Here is a 20,741-nt window from a genome sequence, read left to right on the forward strand (position 1 = left end):
CAAATAGCGACAGCGACGTTAACATTGTGACGTCACAACTTTGAACCAGTTTGACGTCATGCGTTTCACTAGTGTAATATTGCTGTAAGATTATTACACTGCAGTATCTTCAACCCGCGAGTAATAACTCGGAATGTCAAAAGCATAATTTCGGTTTTAATATTTGAAAAGAAGGTATGGTTCATGGGCCACCGTGGTGAAAGAATAGTGTTTTAGTTTTTCTACTGGAGTTTACCCTTTAATTTCTAGCATCTTCATCTTCTTTTGTAGTGGGCGGGCATCTCGGATGATGAAACGTAAACACTGAAAAAACACTGTTTGAAAAACAAAGAAAACACACCATTCACTTAAGGATTGACTGTTTATTTCTTTCGTTGCATTGTGTTATGAAACTAAAAACCGATGTGCAAACTGTATGATATTATATGACACTGATCCTGATGATACTAAACATGGTTTCCTGGATGTTTAACGTCGCACTTAGCAGTAGTGCAGCTATATGGCGGTGTTGTGTGAATAAACCAGTGAGCAACAGCATGAGCATCTATGTCACGTGTCAACCAAATCATCGAGCTTGCCCACCCAGTCCTGTTAGTCGCCTTGATTGCCAGTATATAGAAGAACATATATGAGTAGTACAACATATCCTCCTGTGTTTCTCACTGGTTAGAACACGGTGTATATATGCAGTTTTCACTTCCCATTTCCTCCACAAATGACCCTTAATAACACGGAAATATTTCATGACAGGTCTGACTGACAAATAGTTTTAAAAATAATCAGAAGTGTTTTCTGGTAGTCAACACACTGGAGGCAAACACACCTATCATGTTTTTTCATATTTTTTGTCTAAAAACTGTGATCTTGTATGGAGGTATAGTGGAATTTGCTGGTAAGCGTTTATCTTTACGTTTGATAATTCCAGTTAGATATAAGGTTTGTTCTAATTTTGTTATGTTTTGGTAGAATTGAACATGTTTGCTGTTTTGTTTTTCGAAACATCCGACAGAACTCCAACTGAAGTAATCATGAACCAGTGATTAATACGATGTGCAAGGTCCGGTGTTGCTGGGCGACACGACACTGGTTGTCCATTTTACCCATTTTACTCGCCTCCTCCAAGGCGACAATATGAGGTGAAATTTGTTTTGTCTTACACGAGGTCAGAAAAAGGGCCAGGGAAGCATGGCGGGAGCGGGAAGGTCAGAATGTTATCATAACATATCATATTCATGCTCTTGGTCGAAATCACGCAGCCAACTGAGAACCATACTTTTATATCATGATGAGTGTTGATTAAGTTTGGTTTTACGCCGCTAAAATTAGAAATTAGAAATGGAAGTGCGACTTGTGGCAGTCATGTGCTGCCACAAACATCAATGTCATACATTTGTTGACTTAATGAAATTGGTGAAAAGACGAAATAGATGCCAATCGCAACATTGCCTTACGACGTCTCGAAGATGGAACGTCTCAGACTGCATTTGCAAATCATGTCAAGGTACTCCGTAACACCATATCTCGTTCAATTAATCACCCATGGTTGTGGTGTAACCTTGTGGGTAAAACATTCGATGCGGGTTCGATTCCCAACATTGGAACAATGTGTGAAGCCCATTTCAGGTATTCCCCGCAGTTGCTGAAATATTGCGAAACGCGGCGCAAAACTCACTCACTCGCTAACTCACTCGACCCGAGCATGGTGATCAACGTTCAGCTGCTGGTGATCTATAACCGTTTTCTTTACAGTACTGTTTTCCCTAGTGATTATTTCCATGGTAGCGTACCAGTAAATTACGAGTTGTGATATTTGTACTGGCAGTGTTTACGTTCTAAATGCATTGATTTTAATATTGATATAAATTGAATTGTTCTCGTCACGATATTGATGCAATATTGCCGACCGCGACGTGGCGCTAATATTAAGCAAGCACTCACGCACTGACTCATTCACTTACTTCAACCCGAGATAACCTGAGAAGTGGTAGAGAAGAGTCATTAATCGTGCAAAATATCGCAACATTTGTGTCTTTCATCTACCTCACCGCCATCTACCACCGATACTGCTCGACATGTGCATAGTATGTGCTGTTGACCGACCAAACAGCATGAAATTAGGCACCAAAGTATTTGTTCCTATGTTGAGAAGTCTGCACCGAAAACGACGTGTAGCATGGAGCAACACCTTGCATGTGTGGCGAAAATGGCGGTGAGTCTGGAGCAATGATGATTCGTGAATTCTCCCTCAATGCTGAAACTGATGGTATTTTTTCAAAGGAAAGAGATCGTAGGGTCTTAATCCGATACAGCATCTTAGTGTTTACGTCGAGGTCATACGACATACGACAGAGTGAGAGAGTGAGTTTTAGTTTTACGCCGCTATTAGCAATATTCCAGCAATATTACTGCGGGGGCATACGACAGAGGCACGTTTACAATGCATTGTGGGAACAATGGCAGAGAAATCCACATAAAAATGAGCGTGCATCTTACGACAGGGCAGTTAGCCTTGCCATTATGTGACTATCACCATAATGTCATCTTTGTGTCAATCAAATTGGATCAAATATGCAATTACGCGTATTAATATTTCAAAGGTGGCCTTTATGTTTCTTTTCTGTATCGTGTACTAATTATGCCGATATGTTTCAGCTTCTTATACCACCACTGTGGCCCGTGTCGGACAAAGTGTCAACATGACCTGGAATGTCAGTCAGTCAGTTACGGATTTTAAGATAAGATCTATCACATCCAAACAACAGAAACCCAACAGAACTAATTCCACTGTCCTGTTCATTATGGATGACAATAAGCCTCTGCTTGCAAGTGTCAACACACACACAGACAACGGGACGAGGATTCAGCTGACTTTCAATACATCTCTGGAGGGGAGGAATCTAGTCAGTCTCACATTCCACAGTGTTGACGTACAGGACGTCGGAGTCTACAACTTAACCACTCATAACAGTGGCATGTCTCAACTTCTTATTGTACTGCGTAAGTGTGAAGATAATGTAAGCACCAAATAGAAACTTCGCACCAAAAGCTAGTTTTTGAGACACATTGATAGGAAAATGGCAGTCACAGGCAGATAATCTGCAAAACAATCATCCATACTTACAAAGGAAGTTGTATCATTTTAGCATTATAGCCTAATGTCGTTTACACAGATGTCATTGCAAGAACTAATTACGTTAGCGATGAAGCTATAAAGCTTCATCCTGTAAAAGAATCCAGATGAAATATATCTTATGACTGTTGAAGGGTACACTATCACACTGACCCATCTTCTTCCATGGCACTTTCATGAAGATTTTGCTTGTGTTTTATGACACCTGACCTACCTCTCTCCCTACAGACGTTTTATAACACCTGACCTTCCTTTCTCCCTACCGACGTTTTATAACACCTGACCTACCTCTCTCCCTACAGACGTTTTATAACACCTGACCTTCCTTTCTCCCTACAGACGTTTTATAACACCTGACCTTCCTTTCTCCCTACAGACGTTTTATAACACTTGACCTTCCTCTCTCCCTACAGACGTTTTATAACACCTGACTTTCCTTTCTCCCTACAGACGTTTTATAACACTTGACCTTCCTTTCTCCCTACAGACGTTTTATAACACCTGACCTTCCTTTCTCCCTATCGACGTTTCATAACACCTGACCTACCTCTCTCCCTACAGACGTTTTATAACACCTGACCTTCCTTTCTCCCTACAGACTTTTTATAAAACCTGACCTTCCTTTCTCCCTACAGACGTTTTATAACACTTGACCTTCCTCTCTCCCTACAGACGTTTTATAACACCTGACCTTCCTTTCTCCCTACAGACGTTTTATAACACTTGACCTTCCTTTCTCCCTACAGACGTTTTATAACACCTGACCTTCCTTTCTCCCTACAGACGTTTTATAACACTTGACTTACCTCTCTCCCTACAGACGTTTTATAACACCTGACCTTCCTTTCTCCCTACAGACGTTTTATAACACCTGACCTACCTCTCTCCCTACAGACGTTTTATAAAACCTGACCTTCCTTTCTCCCTACAGACGTTTTATAACACTTGACCTACCTCTCTCCCTACAGACGTTTTATAACACCTGACCTTCCCCTCTCCCTACAGACGCTTTATAACACTTGACTTACCTCTCTCCCTACAGACGTTTTATAACATTTGACCTACCTCTCTCCCTACAGACGTTTTATAACACCTGACCTACCTCTCTCCCTACAGACGTTTTATAACACCTGACCTTCCTTTCTCCCTACAGACGTTTTATAACACTTGACTTACCTCTCTCCCTACAGACGTTTTATAACACCTGACCTTCCTTTCTCCCTACAGACGTTTTATAACACCTGACCTACCTCTCTCCCTACAGACGTTTTACAAAACCTGACCTTCCTTTCTCCCTACAGACGTTTTATAACACTTGACCTACCTCTCTCCCTACAGACGTTTTATAACACCTGACCTTCCCCTCTCCCTACAGACGTTTTATAACACTTGACTTACCTCTCTCCCTACAGACGTTTTATAACACTTGACCTACCTCTCTCCCTACAGACGTTTTATAACACCTGACCTACCTCTCTCCCTACAGACGTTTTATAACACCTGACCTACCTCTCTCCCTACAGACGTTTTGTAACACATGACCTTCCTCTCTCCCTACAGACGTTTTATAACACCTGACCTTCCTTTCTCCCTACAGACGTTTTATAACACTTGACCTACCTCTCTCCCTACAGACGTTTTATAACACCTGACCTTCCTCTCTCCCTACAGACGTTTTATAACACTTGACCTACCTCTCTCCCTACAGACGTTTTATAACACCTGACCTACCTCTCTCCCTACAGACGTTTTATAACACCTGACCTACCTCTCTCCCTACAGACGTTTTATAACACCTGACCTACCTCTCTCCCTACAGACGTTTTGTAACACATGACCTTCCTCTCTCCCTACAGACGTTTTATAACACCTGACCTTCCTTTCTCCCTACAGACGTTTTATAACACTTGACCTACCTCTCTCCCTACAGACGTTTTATAACACCTGACCTTCCTCTCTCCCTACAGACGTTTTATAACACTTGACCTACCTCTCTCCCTACAGACGTTTTATAACACCTGACCTACCTCTCTCCCTACAGACGTTTTATAACACCTGACCTACCTCTCTCCCTACAGACGTTTTATAACACCTGACCTACCTCTCTCCCTACAGACGTTTTATAACACCTGACCTACCTCTCTCCCTACAGACGTTTTGTAACACCTGACTTTCCCCTCTCCGTGCAGACACTTTATAACACCTGACCATCCTCCCTCCGTGCAGACGTTTTATAACACCTGACCTTCCTTTCTCCCTACAGACGTTTTATAACACCTGACCTTCCTTTCTCCCTACAGACGTTTCATAACACCTGACCTACCTCTCTCCCTACAGACGTTTTATAACACCTGACCTTCCTTTCTCCCTACAGACGTTTTATAAAACCTGACCTTCCTTTCTCCCTACAGACGTTTTATAACACTTGACCTTCCTCTCTCCCTACAGACGTTTTATAACACCTGACCTTCCTTTCTCCCTACAGACGTTTTATAACACTTGACCTTCCTTTCTCCCTACAGACGTTTTATAACACCTGACCTTCCTTTCTCCCTACCGACGTTTTATAACACTTGACTTACCTCTCTCCCTACAGACGTTTTATAACACCTGACCTTCCTTTCTCCCTACAGACGTTTTATAACACCTGACCTACCTCTCTCCCTACAGACGTTTTATAAAACCTGACCTTCCTTTCTCCCTACAGACGTTTTATAACACTTGACCTACCTCTCTCCCTACAGACGTTTTATAACACCTGACCTTTCCCTCTCCCTACAGACGTTTTATAACACTTGACTTACCTCTCTCCCTACAGACGTTTTATAACATTTGACCTACCTCTCTCCCTACAGACGTTTTATAACACCTGACCTACCTCTCTCCCTACAGACGTTTTATAACACCTGACCTTCCTTTCTCCCTACAGACGTTTTATAACACTTGACTTACCTCTCTCCCTACAGACGTTTTATAACACCTGACCTTCCTTTCTCCCTACAGACGTTTTATAACACCTGACCTACCTCTCTCCCTACAGACGTTTTATAAAACCTGACCTTCCTTTCTCCCTACAGACGTTTTATAACACTTGACCTACCTCTCTCCCTACAGACGTTTTATAACACCTGACCTTCCCCTCTCCCTACAGACGTTTTATAACACTTGACTTACCTCTCTCCCTACAGACGTTTTATAACACTTGACCTACCTCTCTCCCTACAGACGTTTTATAACACCTGACCTACCTCTCTCCCTACAGACGTTTTATAACACCTGACCTACCTCTCTCCCTACAGACGTTTTGTAACACATGACCTTCCTCTCTCCCTACAGACGTTTTATAACACCTGACCTTCCTTTCTCCCTACAGACGTTTTATAACACTTGACCTACCTCTCTCCCTACAGACGTTTTATAACACCTGACCTTCCTCTCTCCCTACAGACGTTTTATAACACTTGACCTACCTCACTCCCTACAGACGTTTTATAACACCTGACCTACCTCTCTCCCTACAGACGTTTTATAACACCTGACCTACCTCTCTCCCTACAGACGTTTTATAACACCTGACCTACCTCTCTCCCTACAGACGTTTTGTAACACCTGACTTTCCCCTCTCACTACAAACGTTTTATATCACCTGACCTTCCTCTCTCCGTGCAGACACTTTATAACACCTGACCATCCTCCCTCCGTGCAGACGTTTTATAACACCTGACCTTCCTCCCTACAGACGTTTTATAACACCTGACCCTCCTCTCTCCCTACAGACGCTTTATAACACCTGACCATCCTTTCTCCGTGTAGACGTTTTATGGACAGTATCACGGATGTGGTCAGCGATTCTGTCTCACTACATTCATTATTCATCCACAGACACGTTAGTGCTTCCTTGGGCATGAATAGAACATATGTCGAAAATGACGTTCACTAAGATCAATTCAAATAAACTTTCCGTTCAAACGACATTCTAGCATATGGTGACTGAATGTCACTGAATCTATCGTACAAATTCATATATGTCATTCATAATTATTAAGAATAAGGACAAGATTACAACCATTTCCATTCAACTTTTCACAGGGAAACCATCAAAACCGAACATCACCACGACTGTCGCTGACCCTGTATCTGGTGATCCTGTCAACCTGACCTGCTCCACAACCTTCCGGAGTCTTCCTACAGACCAGTCCCTGTACCCGTATACTCTGAACACGTCCTACACCTGGAGGAGAAACAACAGGAGTGTAGACAGCAGTGTAGACAACAGAGTGCACGTGCACGGACAACTCCTGACCATAGACAACGTCACCAAGGAGGACAAGGGAGTGTACTCCTGTCAATCTGGAGAAGAAGGACTATTGTCAGACTGGAGTCAGGGATACACTCTCAATGTTTTATGTAGGTTCAGGTTGATTAATATTGAAACAATAACAGAAGCTAGATGTTTCTTCATATACAATCTTCAGAAAATCTGATTCTACTCTATATGTTGTCACTATCAACGTTTGATGCCTAAACTTCAGGGGAACATGAAGCTTGCCCATCCGCTTATAACTCAGAAACTACAAACTTCCTAAAACGGATTTTCTCATGGCAAGACCCAAGCTATGGTGTCCGAACCGATTCATCACCACGCCATCTCCTCTGTAGCAATTAGTCTTCACGTATACGCATAAATAGAGACTATCACCTTCGTGTCTACTGATATCAATTATATAAACACGTGCTGATAAGGTTACAAAGGCTTGCCTCGGATATTTTTATCTTAATCAACGAGTGTGATATCAGCAGACACGAGGCTAAAATTCTAGTTATAATAAAGAAAACATTCTTCATTAGTTTCATTATCATCTTGAATCTAGATACTAGTATACGGTGGCAGGGGTATGATAGAAGAAAATTTCAAATTAGTATTTCTGACCATCTCACATGCATTGCAGATGGACCTGGCCTGATACAGTTTGACGGCACAAGGGACAAGCTGGAGGTAGACGAAGGGAAACCTGTAACAGTGAGATGTTCTGCTGACTGTAACCCTGCCTGCACTGTAACCTGGTGGGACACATCCAGACAGGTGGTGATTACAGGGCACAGGAAGGCTGTGTTCTCTATACCAGCTGTAGATGTGTCTGTGTCTGGACAGTACACGTGTCACGTCAACAACAGCCATGGCAGTGCATCGCGGAACCTGACACTGGAGGTTCTCTGTAAGGCTTCCACGCATTCTGGAAACATACTTTAGAATATGTAACATTTAAAATTATATTTGAATGAGACATGTAATGATTGTTTAAGTTTCTACTCCCTTCAAATTTCTCAAAACACACAGAGATTCTGGACAAGTGTTTATTAAAACTCGTAATATAGCTCAGGGGTCAATCTTGACTATTAATCTGATGATATGACATCAAGTCAGCGAGATTCTCCACTCTCAAATTCTTCAAAAGCAAAATAAATGAGATCTGAACTGAGGAGAACAAAGCATTATATATTTCCTCTATTATATACATCATTTATATAATTCGACAAACAACCCAGTTTCAGTAAATCCTGACATTTGCGACACTTGCGTCCATCTGAACACATTTCAATGTGATCTTACACCATATGTTGTATGTATATTGAATCAAAGGAAGGCTGCTATTTAGTATAGTGAATGTTGCAGCATGTGAGTTAACTGAATCTTGTGTCGATTTCATCGTACCTGTGGCTGCCGTCTGTTCTGTCCTTATTGTCGTCATCGCTTTTGTCATCGTCGCCGTCGTTTTCCGAAGAAGCAGGAGCAAGAAAGGTATCGTCTTTGTGGTGATACAATACAATATGAATTATGCTGATATCGTATATCCTGTTATGCATCTCGTCAGTTTTTACAGTTACAGCAAGTGCAACTGAATCCTTTCTGAATGAAAATTTGCATTAGTAGTGTTTACACTAGGGTATGTTTTATCTGTTTCAGGAGGTACAGTGTACAGGTGAGGACACCCAATAACAGATATCTGTTGTCAGTATATCATTTCAAGAACAATGAGAAGATCACAGCGTTTACATATGTACGAGTTAAGGTACAGGTTTAGCCCTACAGGTTCAGGGTTACTCGGACACGTTAAGGTATAGGGTCACTCACATGTGTTAAGGTTCAGTTTTACTCCTACAAGTTCAGCTTAGGATTTACCCCTACAAGTTAAGGTACAGTTTTACTCCTACAAGTTAAGGTACAGTTTTACTCCTACAAGTTAAGGTACAGTTTTACTCCTACAAGTTAAGGTACAGTTTTACTCCTACAAGTTAAGGTACAGAGCTACTCCTACAAAATACGGTTAAGTGTTTCTCTCATAAGGCAAGGTACTGAAAAGAAAGAAAATGATACAGGATTGTACTTTCAAGATGTGCATTACAAATTCAACATAATCACAGAAGTTGTTACCAGGTAGGCTCAGGTAGGTAATATCAGCGTTGGCAGCTAACTAATTAAAGGCTGGTCTTTTCGAAGTACAACTTTGCAGACTGGTGTATGCCGCCTAATGATATGAAATGCTTAATCCTTCACCTCATGCATGTCTTTCAGAGCTGGAGACCGCAGTATGGCTGACAACGAAGCACAATTGCAACAAGATCCCAGTGGTAAGTATGTGAAATCTTGCAAAGTGTATCGGCGCATGCAATCAGCACTTATTCGTAACCCTTGCAGATTGTATGAATGTAATGCATTCATTGTTCGTAGGGGCGTGAGATAGTCCAGAGATTTTTAGTCAGATCGAGAAAAGTGAGTTTAGTTTTAGCGACATTCCAAAAATATCTGGGCTACACCAGAAATGGACACATTGTACTCAAGTGAGGAATCAAATCCGCATTTTCGCCGTAACGATCGAACGCACTAACCACAAGCTAGCAGCTGCCCCACCGCCCCGTTATGCCGAAGACCCGGGTTCGGTATGCTGAGCGCAACAAACAAACGAATAATTGAAAGTAGTGCTTATGACATCTGGATAGGATATGTCTAGTAACAGTGGCACTGTCAGTGGTCACATATAACGTGATACATGTAATTTAAGCATTGTATCGGGAGATGACGCGAACGCCATTATACATCAGGTCGCACAAGAAGAAGCAGGGGGAGGCTGGATTTGTATCAAACTTAATAGGTTATGCTCACAAATATCATGTGGAACTTTTGTTCGTCATTACTCAAGGTCAGTTTATTGAACTGTATGTGTGCAGCAACACCCCACAAGTAATAGAACTCCCAACCCCTACTCCCACCCAAGTGCCACACGACACTCCAACCTCCACCTCCATCCAACCGCCACGCGCCATCCCAACCCCAACCCAATCGCCACACGCCCCTCCCCTTCCCAACTTCAACCCCCACCTAACCGCCACACGCCACGTACTTGTATTTGTATCAAATTCCTTGTACTTGATGTTTGTTTCTAATCAACTTGATTATTTAGAAATCATTCATGGAATATTATTATCTCCCGGCTTGCCCGGAAGATAGGACCTGTGTTCAAGGAAGATGAATTATGTTCCAATGTTAGGAAGAAGATAACCCCCCAGGATATATAAAGTGACCTTGAACTACATGTTGGGAAAAACACCCGTTCGCAAACGAAGCAACTGAAAAGCCGCTATAGTTAATCAGCCACACATGACCCGAGTAATACCAAGGTCCTTGTGCTGCATTTCATGTGTCAAGGAGAGGTAGGGTGGCCCAGTAGCTAAAGCGTTCTCTCGTCAAGCCGGAAGTCAGGGTTCGATTCCCTACTTCGGTATAACATGCGAAGTCCATTTCTGGTGTCCCCCACCGTGACATTGCTGAAAGAATGCTAAAATTGGCGTAAATCCAAATTTATTTATTCATTCATCTACGTCACACACATTATTGTTAGCATGCTGTTTACTGCAGAATAAATAGTGGAATAACTGTAGGTCGGCCAAATGTTCCACAGACCGAGAAAAACACCATGCGCTCTCGCATATTATCTGACAAGCCACACCTTGTGATAAATAATAAGCAAAATTTCATATGCATGTGCTCACAAATGCTTTACTGATGTACAATGTCATACTGATTACACAGTTGTTGATTACAGAGAGCAATGGGTGACAAGCAGTGTTTAGGATTGGGTGACAAGCAGTGTTTAGGATTGGGTGACAACCAGTGTTTAGGATTGGGTGACAAGCAGTGTTTAGGATTGGGTGACAAGCAGTGTTTAGGATTGGGTGACAAGCAGTGTTTAGGATTGGGTGACAAGGAGTGTTTAGGATTGGGTGACAAGCAGTGTTTAGGATTGGGTGACAAGCAGTGTTTAGGATTGGGTGACAAGCAGTGTTTAGGATTGGGTGACAAGCAGTGTTTAGGATTGGGTGATTGAATGTTAAGCTGTTACGTAATAGGTACGTTTTCGAAATTTCAAGTAGATCTTTAAGAATCTACAAGTACAAGTAATCTACCCCGTGAAATTCTAGATGCTCTTCACAAAATATTAACGGTTAGACTGTCTGCTTCATTTACGTCTGGCATCATGTCCCAGTTGCTGAAGTCAATGCTCATGATGTTAAACACGAGGTTGTCTGGTCGAGGCTCGATGTTACAACCAGCTGCCATAGCTGGGATATTGCTGAGTGCGATGTAAAGGCCTGTAGAACCATTGATATTATTTCTTCTTGTAATACTTGTTTCTGACTATATACTTCTACCTACAGACCTGTATGCCAAGGTGAACAAAAAGAGAAGGCGCAGGAGAGAAGGTATAGTCCATCTTTCTATCCTTGTGGTCAGTGAGTCTCACCTTAGGTGAGGTAGCCTAGTGGATAAAGCGTTCGCTAGTTACGCTGAAGATCCGGATTCGATTCTCCATATGGGTTTAATGAAGACCATTTCCGGTGTCCCCGCCGTGATGTTGATGGAATATTGCTAAAAGCGGCGTAAAGCAAATCTCACTTGAGGTGATCTATACATGACGTCATCTACACCCCATGACGTCATCTACGCCCCATGACGTCATCTTAGGTCCTGACTATTTAACCTCAGCGGTGTGTCCGTGTGTATTTTCTGTGACAATGTGTGGATGGAGGTGCCGTCTAGAGCACTGACATTCACCGTGTTTAATGGCTGTCCTTGTCTGTCATGAAAGAAACTATGGTTATGGGTGCGAATCCCCAAATATGGTTCTGTGTTTGTCAGCATCAGACCAAAGGTGTTTAACCCAAGCTGTAGTCAGTGTCACTGACGGATGTACAAAAAATCACTTTAACGAAGATTCGCGAACCTCGCACACACACTCGCTGTTTTTGACACCTACTCATCAGGTGTCTTTGTTGGAAGAGATTACTGTAAGTTTGACATCCTATAGAAGCCTTTTTTTCATTAATTTCCAAATGCACATGTTGAATTATTAAGTTACAAACTTGAAAATTCAAGAAAATAAGTTGAAAAAATCGAAAGCCCGAATGACCCATCAAGGCTTCAGTACCAATCTCACACAACTCTTCTATAGTTCATTTACTTTGTTCTCTTTTCCACAGTGTCTGATGTTTATGCCACGGTACAGAGGGCTCAATGTAAACACTTCATGAACAGAGCTTATGCCGGCGCAGGGCCATCGGTAAGTGTTTACGGGAACTGTTTTCCTACAATACAAAACTGACAGGAAGATAATTTATTACCATTCAGTCAGTGTGTCGTATAGACATGGATACGAAATAGGCAACGTAAGGTGATGGGTGACTGAGTGAGTTTGGTTTTACGCCGCTTTCAGCAATATACCTGCAACATCACCACGGGGGAACTCCAGAAATGGACTTTCACATTGTACTAATGTGGATAATCGAACCGGGGCCTTCGGCGTGAGGAGCGAACGCTTTATCCTCTAGGCCACCCTGCGCCCCGCGAGATAATGAAAGCAATTGCGAAGATCAATGCTCATTATGTAAACCATTGATTTTCTCGTTCATTCATTGACGTCAACTGCTGAGTGTTGCGTAAAGCAAACCTAACATATCATAAAACATATGTCAACACAGAACAGCATCACTTAGTTCACCAATGGGTTTAGTGTAAAGAGAAAAATACAAATAGCTCGCAGCTGTCAGATCGAGGCCACAGACAAAGTTCTAAAACAATGTTTTTCTTTCATTAAGAACGAACTTACGTATCACTAGCAGAAGGACAGTATTACTTCTATCAATAATTTCAACGTTGTTACATTATGTTCTTATTCATTTAAGTAATGCAAAAACTTACAAAAGTTACCAATAAGTTCGGTTCCTCATAAAAAAGCAAGACTTATATGGGCATTAACATTACAAGTCATTTCAAGAGCCTGAACAACACATGCAATGTAATAAATGAGATGTGTGAAGATATCATGTGTTCAGTACATCATATTGTTGAGGTCATATGTTTGCTGTCTCCAGTCGGAAAATGCAGTTCTAATCGACTATGCAGGACCAGTCGCTGCCGAATACAACAACTGTGGCGAAACGGTATGTTTATTATACATATCCTCCCAACTTCCGGGAAGAGACGTCCCTGATTGGCTGACACAATGCCGAAACGACTCTAAGTTGCTACGAACACAAAGAGAAAGCATTATCTGCATTAGTGAACTGTAAACAGTAAATGTACCAGGTGCAGATTTGGGTTCAGTCATGAAATAAATTCCCCTGATAGAAAAGTTAGACATTTGTAAGTGCAGTTGTGTTAAAATTTCAGAATGATGATGGTCTGACCTACGCCGATCTTGCCCTTGAATCGCCTACCTTGATCGACGGCCAACCAATCATACACAGAAGGGAGGAGCCTGTGGTATATGAAGAGATTGACTTCGCCCTCAGCCCCGGGCCACAGCTTCCGGACAAGATATGGGAGGTGGAAGAGCAGGAGGATGAGGAGAGACGACAGTGCCTCTGGGAGTGAAGATGAATGAACCTTGAGAATCTACAGCTGCAGGACAAGACCATGGATGTGGAAGAGCTGGAGGAGGGAGGCAATGCTTCAAGGAGTGAAGATGAAAGACACTTGCGTATCTTCAGCTGCCAGACAAGACCTGGGAGGTTGAATTGGGAGTAGAGGAGAATCTCAAGGTTACAGTGGTTACATTGGTGTTTTTATATACAAGGTTGTGCACTGGTCGTAGGGAGAGAAGCAATAGCTTATAATTCGCCCCAAAGGCGATCAGTTTACTTAAGCATTCTCATGACAGTATTTTCTTCCCCTATACGTAGTAGGGAATCTACCTCCTTTATTTTGTCGAATTACACTAAGTTGTGAAAGTATTTTGTCAAACGGTTGTTTCATTTTTGGAACTCATATAACGTTTAGCATGTTATTGTTCATATACTATAAGCATCTAGTCTTTATAGAGACTTGGCAGGTTGTGTTTTTGAGTTCATCCAACGTTTGGCATCTTGCTGATCATATAGGTTATGCATCTTGTTTTTCATACAAGGCTAACCATCTTGGTATTTGAATAGACATGGTATGTTGCCTCTTTGGTCGGCATTCTAGAAGTTGAGAAGATGAAGAATGAGGATATTTATTATGGAGGTACAACTTCATTATGCTTTGCTGGACAACGACATTAGAATCTAAGTCGAAGGTCGCCTATACAGAATAAAGAGGTCGTAAGTCTATGTTAAGGTGTAGAAGTTACGATCGCCCTAGCGCTGAGTTTTTGTTACTTCTATGTTAAGGTATGAAAGTTAAGATCACCTAAGCTCTAAGATCGTCGTAAGTCTATGTTAAGGTGTTACGGTCACCTTAGCGTTACGACAGCCTTGAGTCTTTGTTAAGATCGCCTTACCGCTGAGTTTCTGTTACGTTTATGTTAAGGTACGAAAGCTGAGCTCTAAGATCGTCTGAAGTCTATGATAAGGCATTGGGGAAGATATACGTGTCACTCATGTTAGGTTAAGGTATGGGGGACGGTATACGTGTCACTGATGTTATGTTAAGGTATTGGGGACGGTATACGTATCACTGATGTTATGTTAAGGTATTGGGGACGGTATACGTATCACTGATGTTATGTTAAGGTGTTGGGGACGGTATAAGTACCACTGATGTTATGTTAGGGAATGGGGGACGGTATACGTGTCACTGATGTTATGTTAAGGTATGGGGGACGGTATACGTGTCACTGATGTTATGTTAAGGTGTGGGGACGGTATACGTGTCACAGATGTTCATGCTGACATTGACATGTCATCATCTCAGTATGTATAAACAATTCAAAACTGCATGGAAGTAAAAAGGGGGGCTTTCTTCTTTCTAACTTTTTCAAAATGTCGCATTGAAGAATACCTGGTGCATTCATTCTTGGCACCTGGTCCAGAAGTAGTGAATAACCAGCGTAAAGTCTAACACTACAGTCACACAGGGTTTGCTGTTATTATATTTTATTATATTAATGCGACTTTTTTTCTATTGAGAACTATGCCTTCTTCCACGAAACACTTAGTGATCGTAAGTCACTAAGGTTAAAGAAAGGGAGTTAAGGTTCACCTTAGTAAAGGTTGCTTTGTGAAAGAAGCCCCCATGGTATGCTGTAGTATTCTACTATCTCGTTAAACATGGAATGTGCCAATCCTCAAATTATTTTAATTCTGTATTTGCTATTTTGCAATGCCTGTTTCTGGTAAATAAATGCTTGAGCAACTAGCGTCTTACATTTTTTGTCACACTCAGCAATACCACCAAAAGGGTCTGTAACGCCTAGACATTCCAGCAACAAGTTTCCCGACCACTCATTGGTAAAATAATACAAAGGGATGCATATGTGCATACTGTTAGGTTCCAGCTGTCCATGTGAGAGTGAGTTTAGGTTTACGCCACTTTTAGCCATGTCCCAGCAATATCCCGAAGGGGAGCACCAAATGGGCTTCACACATTGCACCCTTGTGCGGAATCGGCGTGACGGTCTTAGGAGTGACATTGTAACTATTCTATCACCGCATGTTTGTCGTCGGAGGGGACTATAACCGGATCGTAAAGAAGAGATGTTACTTTGTGCCTATCATTGCCTAACAACTGTTTGATCGACATATCACTTTGTAGATTAACCAGATGTTACTGTATAAGACAGTCTTGTATTCACTGTTCATCATGGCGTGTTTTAGTAGGATGTAGTCTGGGTGGGTTTGGTGTAACTTGAAGAATTGTGAATTATGATCAGTTGTCGTTTATGATCAGTTGTAGTTTCGTGACAACACCTTCCCGTCACTGAAACCACCTCATACTCGAGGTTGACGAACAATAGCGTCCTGACACTGCTTTGCAGGAACCAGATAATGGATCAAGCGTGTATTTTGTATGAGTGTGGTAATCAATTCATAGACACAGAGGCATCGCAGGGTTATCCTTTCCCAGACCCGTCTAGTCCGTTAGTCAATATTCCGCGAAAATTGAATAATTACCATGGCAACAGACCTTATTGTCATGACAACGCATCCTGTCTCACAAGAGTATCGTTTACACCACATAACCATATTAATACACTTATCGCAGGTCATGATGACCTTAGTGATACAAAGCTAATACCCTCATGCCGTCAGTGATCTGCATGCGATTGGCACGTAATGAGAACTCTACAATTCTAGTTGATCGTACCGTAATTAGGCTTTTATTATACCAATAAGCCTTTTAGTGTCTCGCGTTTTTATTCTTGAAATTACAGGATGCTAAGTTGAAATTCAGAGATACGTATTACACACATCTTGAAATTTCAAGATATAGAGTTGAAATCTTGTCATAGCTAGAAATTTTGACTTAATCACTTGAAATTTCAGTTTAGTATCTTGACATTGTCAAATAACAGATTTGAATAACCCCATACGGCTTCCGTATAAAAATCCTCTACAGAGAGGGCTTTGAGAATTTACAGATTTTCTTCACTCGAACTTTCAGTAATATATAAAAACCTGAGTGTTTAAATACAGTTGCCTCGATATTCAGACCTCGAGTGTTATGTGGGTCAAATTTACTTCCTTGTATCAGACCGGATAAAGCTGCCTCACAGCGAATAACTCATCCCTGGGTGTCCCTTGTGTTCGACCTTACACATCATGCGAAACTACCCCAAACAACCCACCTCTGCTCAAAAAGAAACATGTCCTTGTTCATTAATTATCAAGGCTGCTACCAATTTCACATTTCTTCTTTACAACACACAAGACACCGTAATGTTGATAACAGTGGCTCGGGTGTTCGGTCGCCATGGTTACAGCGATAACCTGGAATACGAATGTAGGCATCGTGTTGATTTTGTTAGAGAGAGTAATGTTACATATCAGTAACAGTTTATTCATAATTCATACGTGAATATGTTAATGCAGTGACATTGGTTTCATGTCATTTAAATAACAGCTCATGTCATGAATCCCAGAAAATGAAGCGGTTGTGATTCACTTCAAAGTCAATGAGACGAAAACAATATTTTGCGTCCGTGACGAAACACTCATACTCCGGTCATATTCTGTAGTTTATCCCAAATGCAAAGTGCTCTTCCGTATCCAGACTGATCACACTTAGGTGACCCGTTCACATCCACGGTATGCGGAGAAGGGGGTCTGCGTTATTTTGGAGAAAGGTAATTGTTCCAAAGTTACACATTTTCTCTGAAAGGAGGATTGATTGACTGTTGCTTAACGCCGCACTCAACATTCCAGTTATATGGCAGCGATCTGTAAATAATCGTATTTGATTCAGACTATCCAGTGATGAACAGCCTGGGCATCGATCTACCCAACTAGGATACCCTGACTTATATCAACCAGCCTGACCACCCGACTCCGTTAGTCAACTCTTATGACAAGCACGGGTTACTGAAGACCAATTCTAACTCGGATCTTTACGGGTATTTCTTAGTGAGAACTTTTTAAAGCAAACATATCAAACATGTATTCCGACTGAACTGATAAATGAGTGAATGGGTGAGTGAGTGAGTTTTAAGTTTCACGACGCTTTTATGGATATCCCCTCAAGCACCAGAAATGGGCTTCACACCTTGTACCCATGTGGAGAAACGAACCCGGGTCCTCGGAGAGACGCTTCAATAACTGGGTTACCCCATCACCCAGATCAACTCATACATTTACGAGCGTTCTGTAAAGTGTTCATGTGACAAATCTGTAGTTTTGCACACTGACTGCGACCTGTGCAGCTGACACATCTCTGACTCATAAAGGTTCAAATCACATGAGATCTATTCACGTCTAACTGACTAATGAGCCGGAAACATGACTGACACGGGACACATCCGTGCAAACCAGCGCATGAATGTACAAACGTACATTTCAGAAATAGCAAGTTAGGTTTTACACCGCTTTTATATTCCAGCATTATCACGTGGGGAACACAAAAAGCGGACTCCACACATTGTACAATCGAACCCAGGTCCTCAGTACCGTGACGAGCGAACGCTTTTACCCCACCGCCCCAGTCCAGATATACAACACATGAACAGACGTATGAAACATTCGTTATAATCACGCTCTTGTTACATCTATGCATAATTCTCTGTTGATTTATCACAGACACATGAATTCGTATGCAAAGGCAAGAATAAAAAAATGCACACTGTTCATCATAATATGCTGTTGAATACGTCAGCTGCACAGCAGTTTCAACCATAGCAATGCTTTCCACAAAACGATTGTATGCAGCAGTATAAATGATCAATATTGCATCACATAGAACTCATGCACTTACAATTCTCAGCTGTCGGACAGGACTAAATGAATGCAACAAATGTAATATGCATATTGCAATATTAGAATTGAAAGAAAATTAATCCATCTGGGTGGTTATAATTCATATCCTCGTCTTTGATCTCGTTAGCACATCCACCTGATCGTATGCATGGGTGAGAGAGAAAATTCACTTTGTTTCAGTGCATATATGTACAACGTTTCAGGCTTTTCATGCACATGTCGCAGTCAGTTGGCAGGGATACCTTTATCCAAGCTAACCTAAGCGATAAAACTACCTGAATCTATGTTAAGAGGAATGGGAGTTACGGCCACCTTAACGCTGAGACTACCTGAAGCCTGTGTTAAGGTATGGGTCAGCTTAGCACTAAGTTCGCTTTGCAGAACGGCACCAAGGACTGAGAGTACTACTACTGCAACCATCAAATACAATACAGCACATGTGCGTGTGATCGAATAATCAGTGTATTTATGGTGAGACTCGAAGCCTGGTATAGTGATGCATCTCTTTGCTGCTGGTCTGGCTGTGCTAAGTATAGTCCTGGGATATTTTCCAAAGGGTGACAACACGTCCGCAGTTGTAGTGATGTTCACTATTTAATCACAGTGGTTGTGGCATTGATTGTAGTGTCGGTTCAAGGTGAAGATGTAGATGTGAATGTTCGTGTGGTTGTGGCTGGGGATGTAGGGTCTATTCTTGACTGCAGTTAGCAGTATGAATGTAATTGTTGGTTGAAACAGTGATGTTAGTGGCGGTTGAAGAAATGTGGGAATGCTGCAGTGGTTGAAAATGAATGGGTTTAAATGGGTCCACTTGCACAAAGCAATCTTTGCGCTACAACGATTGTAACTCAAATACCCCAATATATAGGCTTAAGATCGTTGTAGCGCTAAGTATGCTTTATGCAAGTGGGCCCAGATCACTATCAGCCTACAGCCATCACGGGTCTAGCTCTTCCAGTCTACACTCGTTACCTTCCTATCTCTCCCAATCCATATCCTTACTTTCCTAACACTCTCAGTCTACACTCATCACCTTCCTAGCTCCTCCAGGCCACATCATCACCTTCCTATCTCTCCCAATCTACATCGTCACTTTCCTTGCTCCCAGTCTACACTCAACACCTTCCTACCTCTCTCAATCTACAGCATCACCTTCATAGCTCTCACAGTTTACATCATCACCTTCCTAGCTTTCTCAAGCCACATCGCCACCTTGCTAGATCTCCGAATCTATATCATCACCTTCCCACCTCTACGAATCTATATCGTCACCTTCCTAGCTCTCCCAGTCTACATCCTCACCATTTTAGCACTAACAGTCTACACCACCACCTTCTCAGTCTGTTTCTGAAAGTGCTTGAAAATACATACTGACGTTAATGAAGTTTCTCATGCTGACTGACCTCCCTACGGAGTGTATACATCATTAGCGTATTGTCAAACTTTCCCATGTAATTGATTGCTGCGTAGTCACAAACACCACCCTGTCTGGAAACCTATTGTGAAACAGAGAAATAACGAAAGCTTTAGAAATGGCTGTACATATCGATATACAATTACATGGCGTGTGAAAACCTTTCAACATGGAGTTGTAGACTATGACATGGGTTCTGCCCATGGGAACAGGTTTCATCATGAATGAAGTACATGCAGTCATTTGCAGACTACCATAGGTCGTCGATTCCTTGTGATCGCTGATGACCCCAAGCTGACGTTGAAGTCGTATTGTAATAGAGAGGCAGGGTTTTACACAATGCATAAATCTAGAAATGGACACGGACAAAGATAATAGATTGTGAGCTAAACGACAATAAGTAATTAATACCTTACGTGCTTACCTCTTAACAAAAATAATGAGTTCCTGTCATGTATGTAACCAGGGGCGGAT

General features: G+C 41.8%; 2 protein-coding genes across 2 annotated transcripts; both read left to right on the forward strand.

The window, feature by feature from the left end:
- Window positions 1-828: 828 nt before the first annotated feature.
- On the forward strand, window positions 829-9,115 carry LOC137269006 (carcinoembryonic antigen-related cell adhesion molecule 1-like). Its single transcript, XM_067803594.1, has 6 exons — window positions 829-892; window positions 2,653-2,997; window positions 7,220-7,537; window positions 8,080-8,346; window positions 8,805-8,930; window positions 9,096-9,115. Exons 1-6 carry the CDS (start codon window positions 829-831, stop codon window positions 9,113-9,115), a joined length of 1,140 nt encoding a protein of 379 aa, XP_067659695.1.
- A 595-nt stretch (window positions 9,116-9,710) lies between these two features.
- Window positions 9,711-15,801, forward strand: LOC137289527 (uncharacterized). Its single transcript, XM_067820863.1, has 5 exons — window positions 9,711-9,760; window positions 11,846-11,890; window positions 12,668-12,747; window positions 13,559-13,627; window positions 13,857-15,801. The coding sequence occupies exons 1-5, from the start codon at window positions 9,721-9,723 to the stop codon at window positions 14,058-14,060; spliced, it is 438 nt and encodes a 145-aa protein (XP_067676964.1). The 5' UTR covers window positions 9,711-9,720; the 3' UTR covers window positions 14,061-15,801.
- Window positions 15,802-20,741: the final 4,940 nt, after the last annotated feature.

Source organism: Haliotis asinina, chromosome 1, assembly GCF_037392515.1.
Source record: "Haliotis asinina isolate JCU_RB_2024 chromosome 1, JCU_Hal_asi_v2, whole genome shotgun sequence".
NCBI classification, from domain to species: Eukaryota; Metazoa; Mollusca; class Gastropoda; order Lepetellida; family Haliotidae; genus Haliotis; species Haliotis asinina.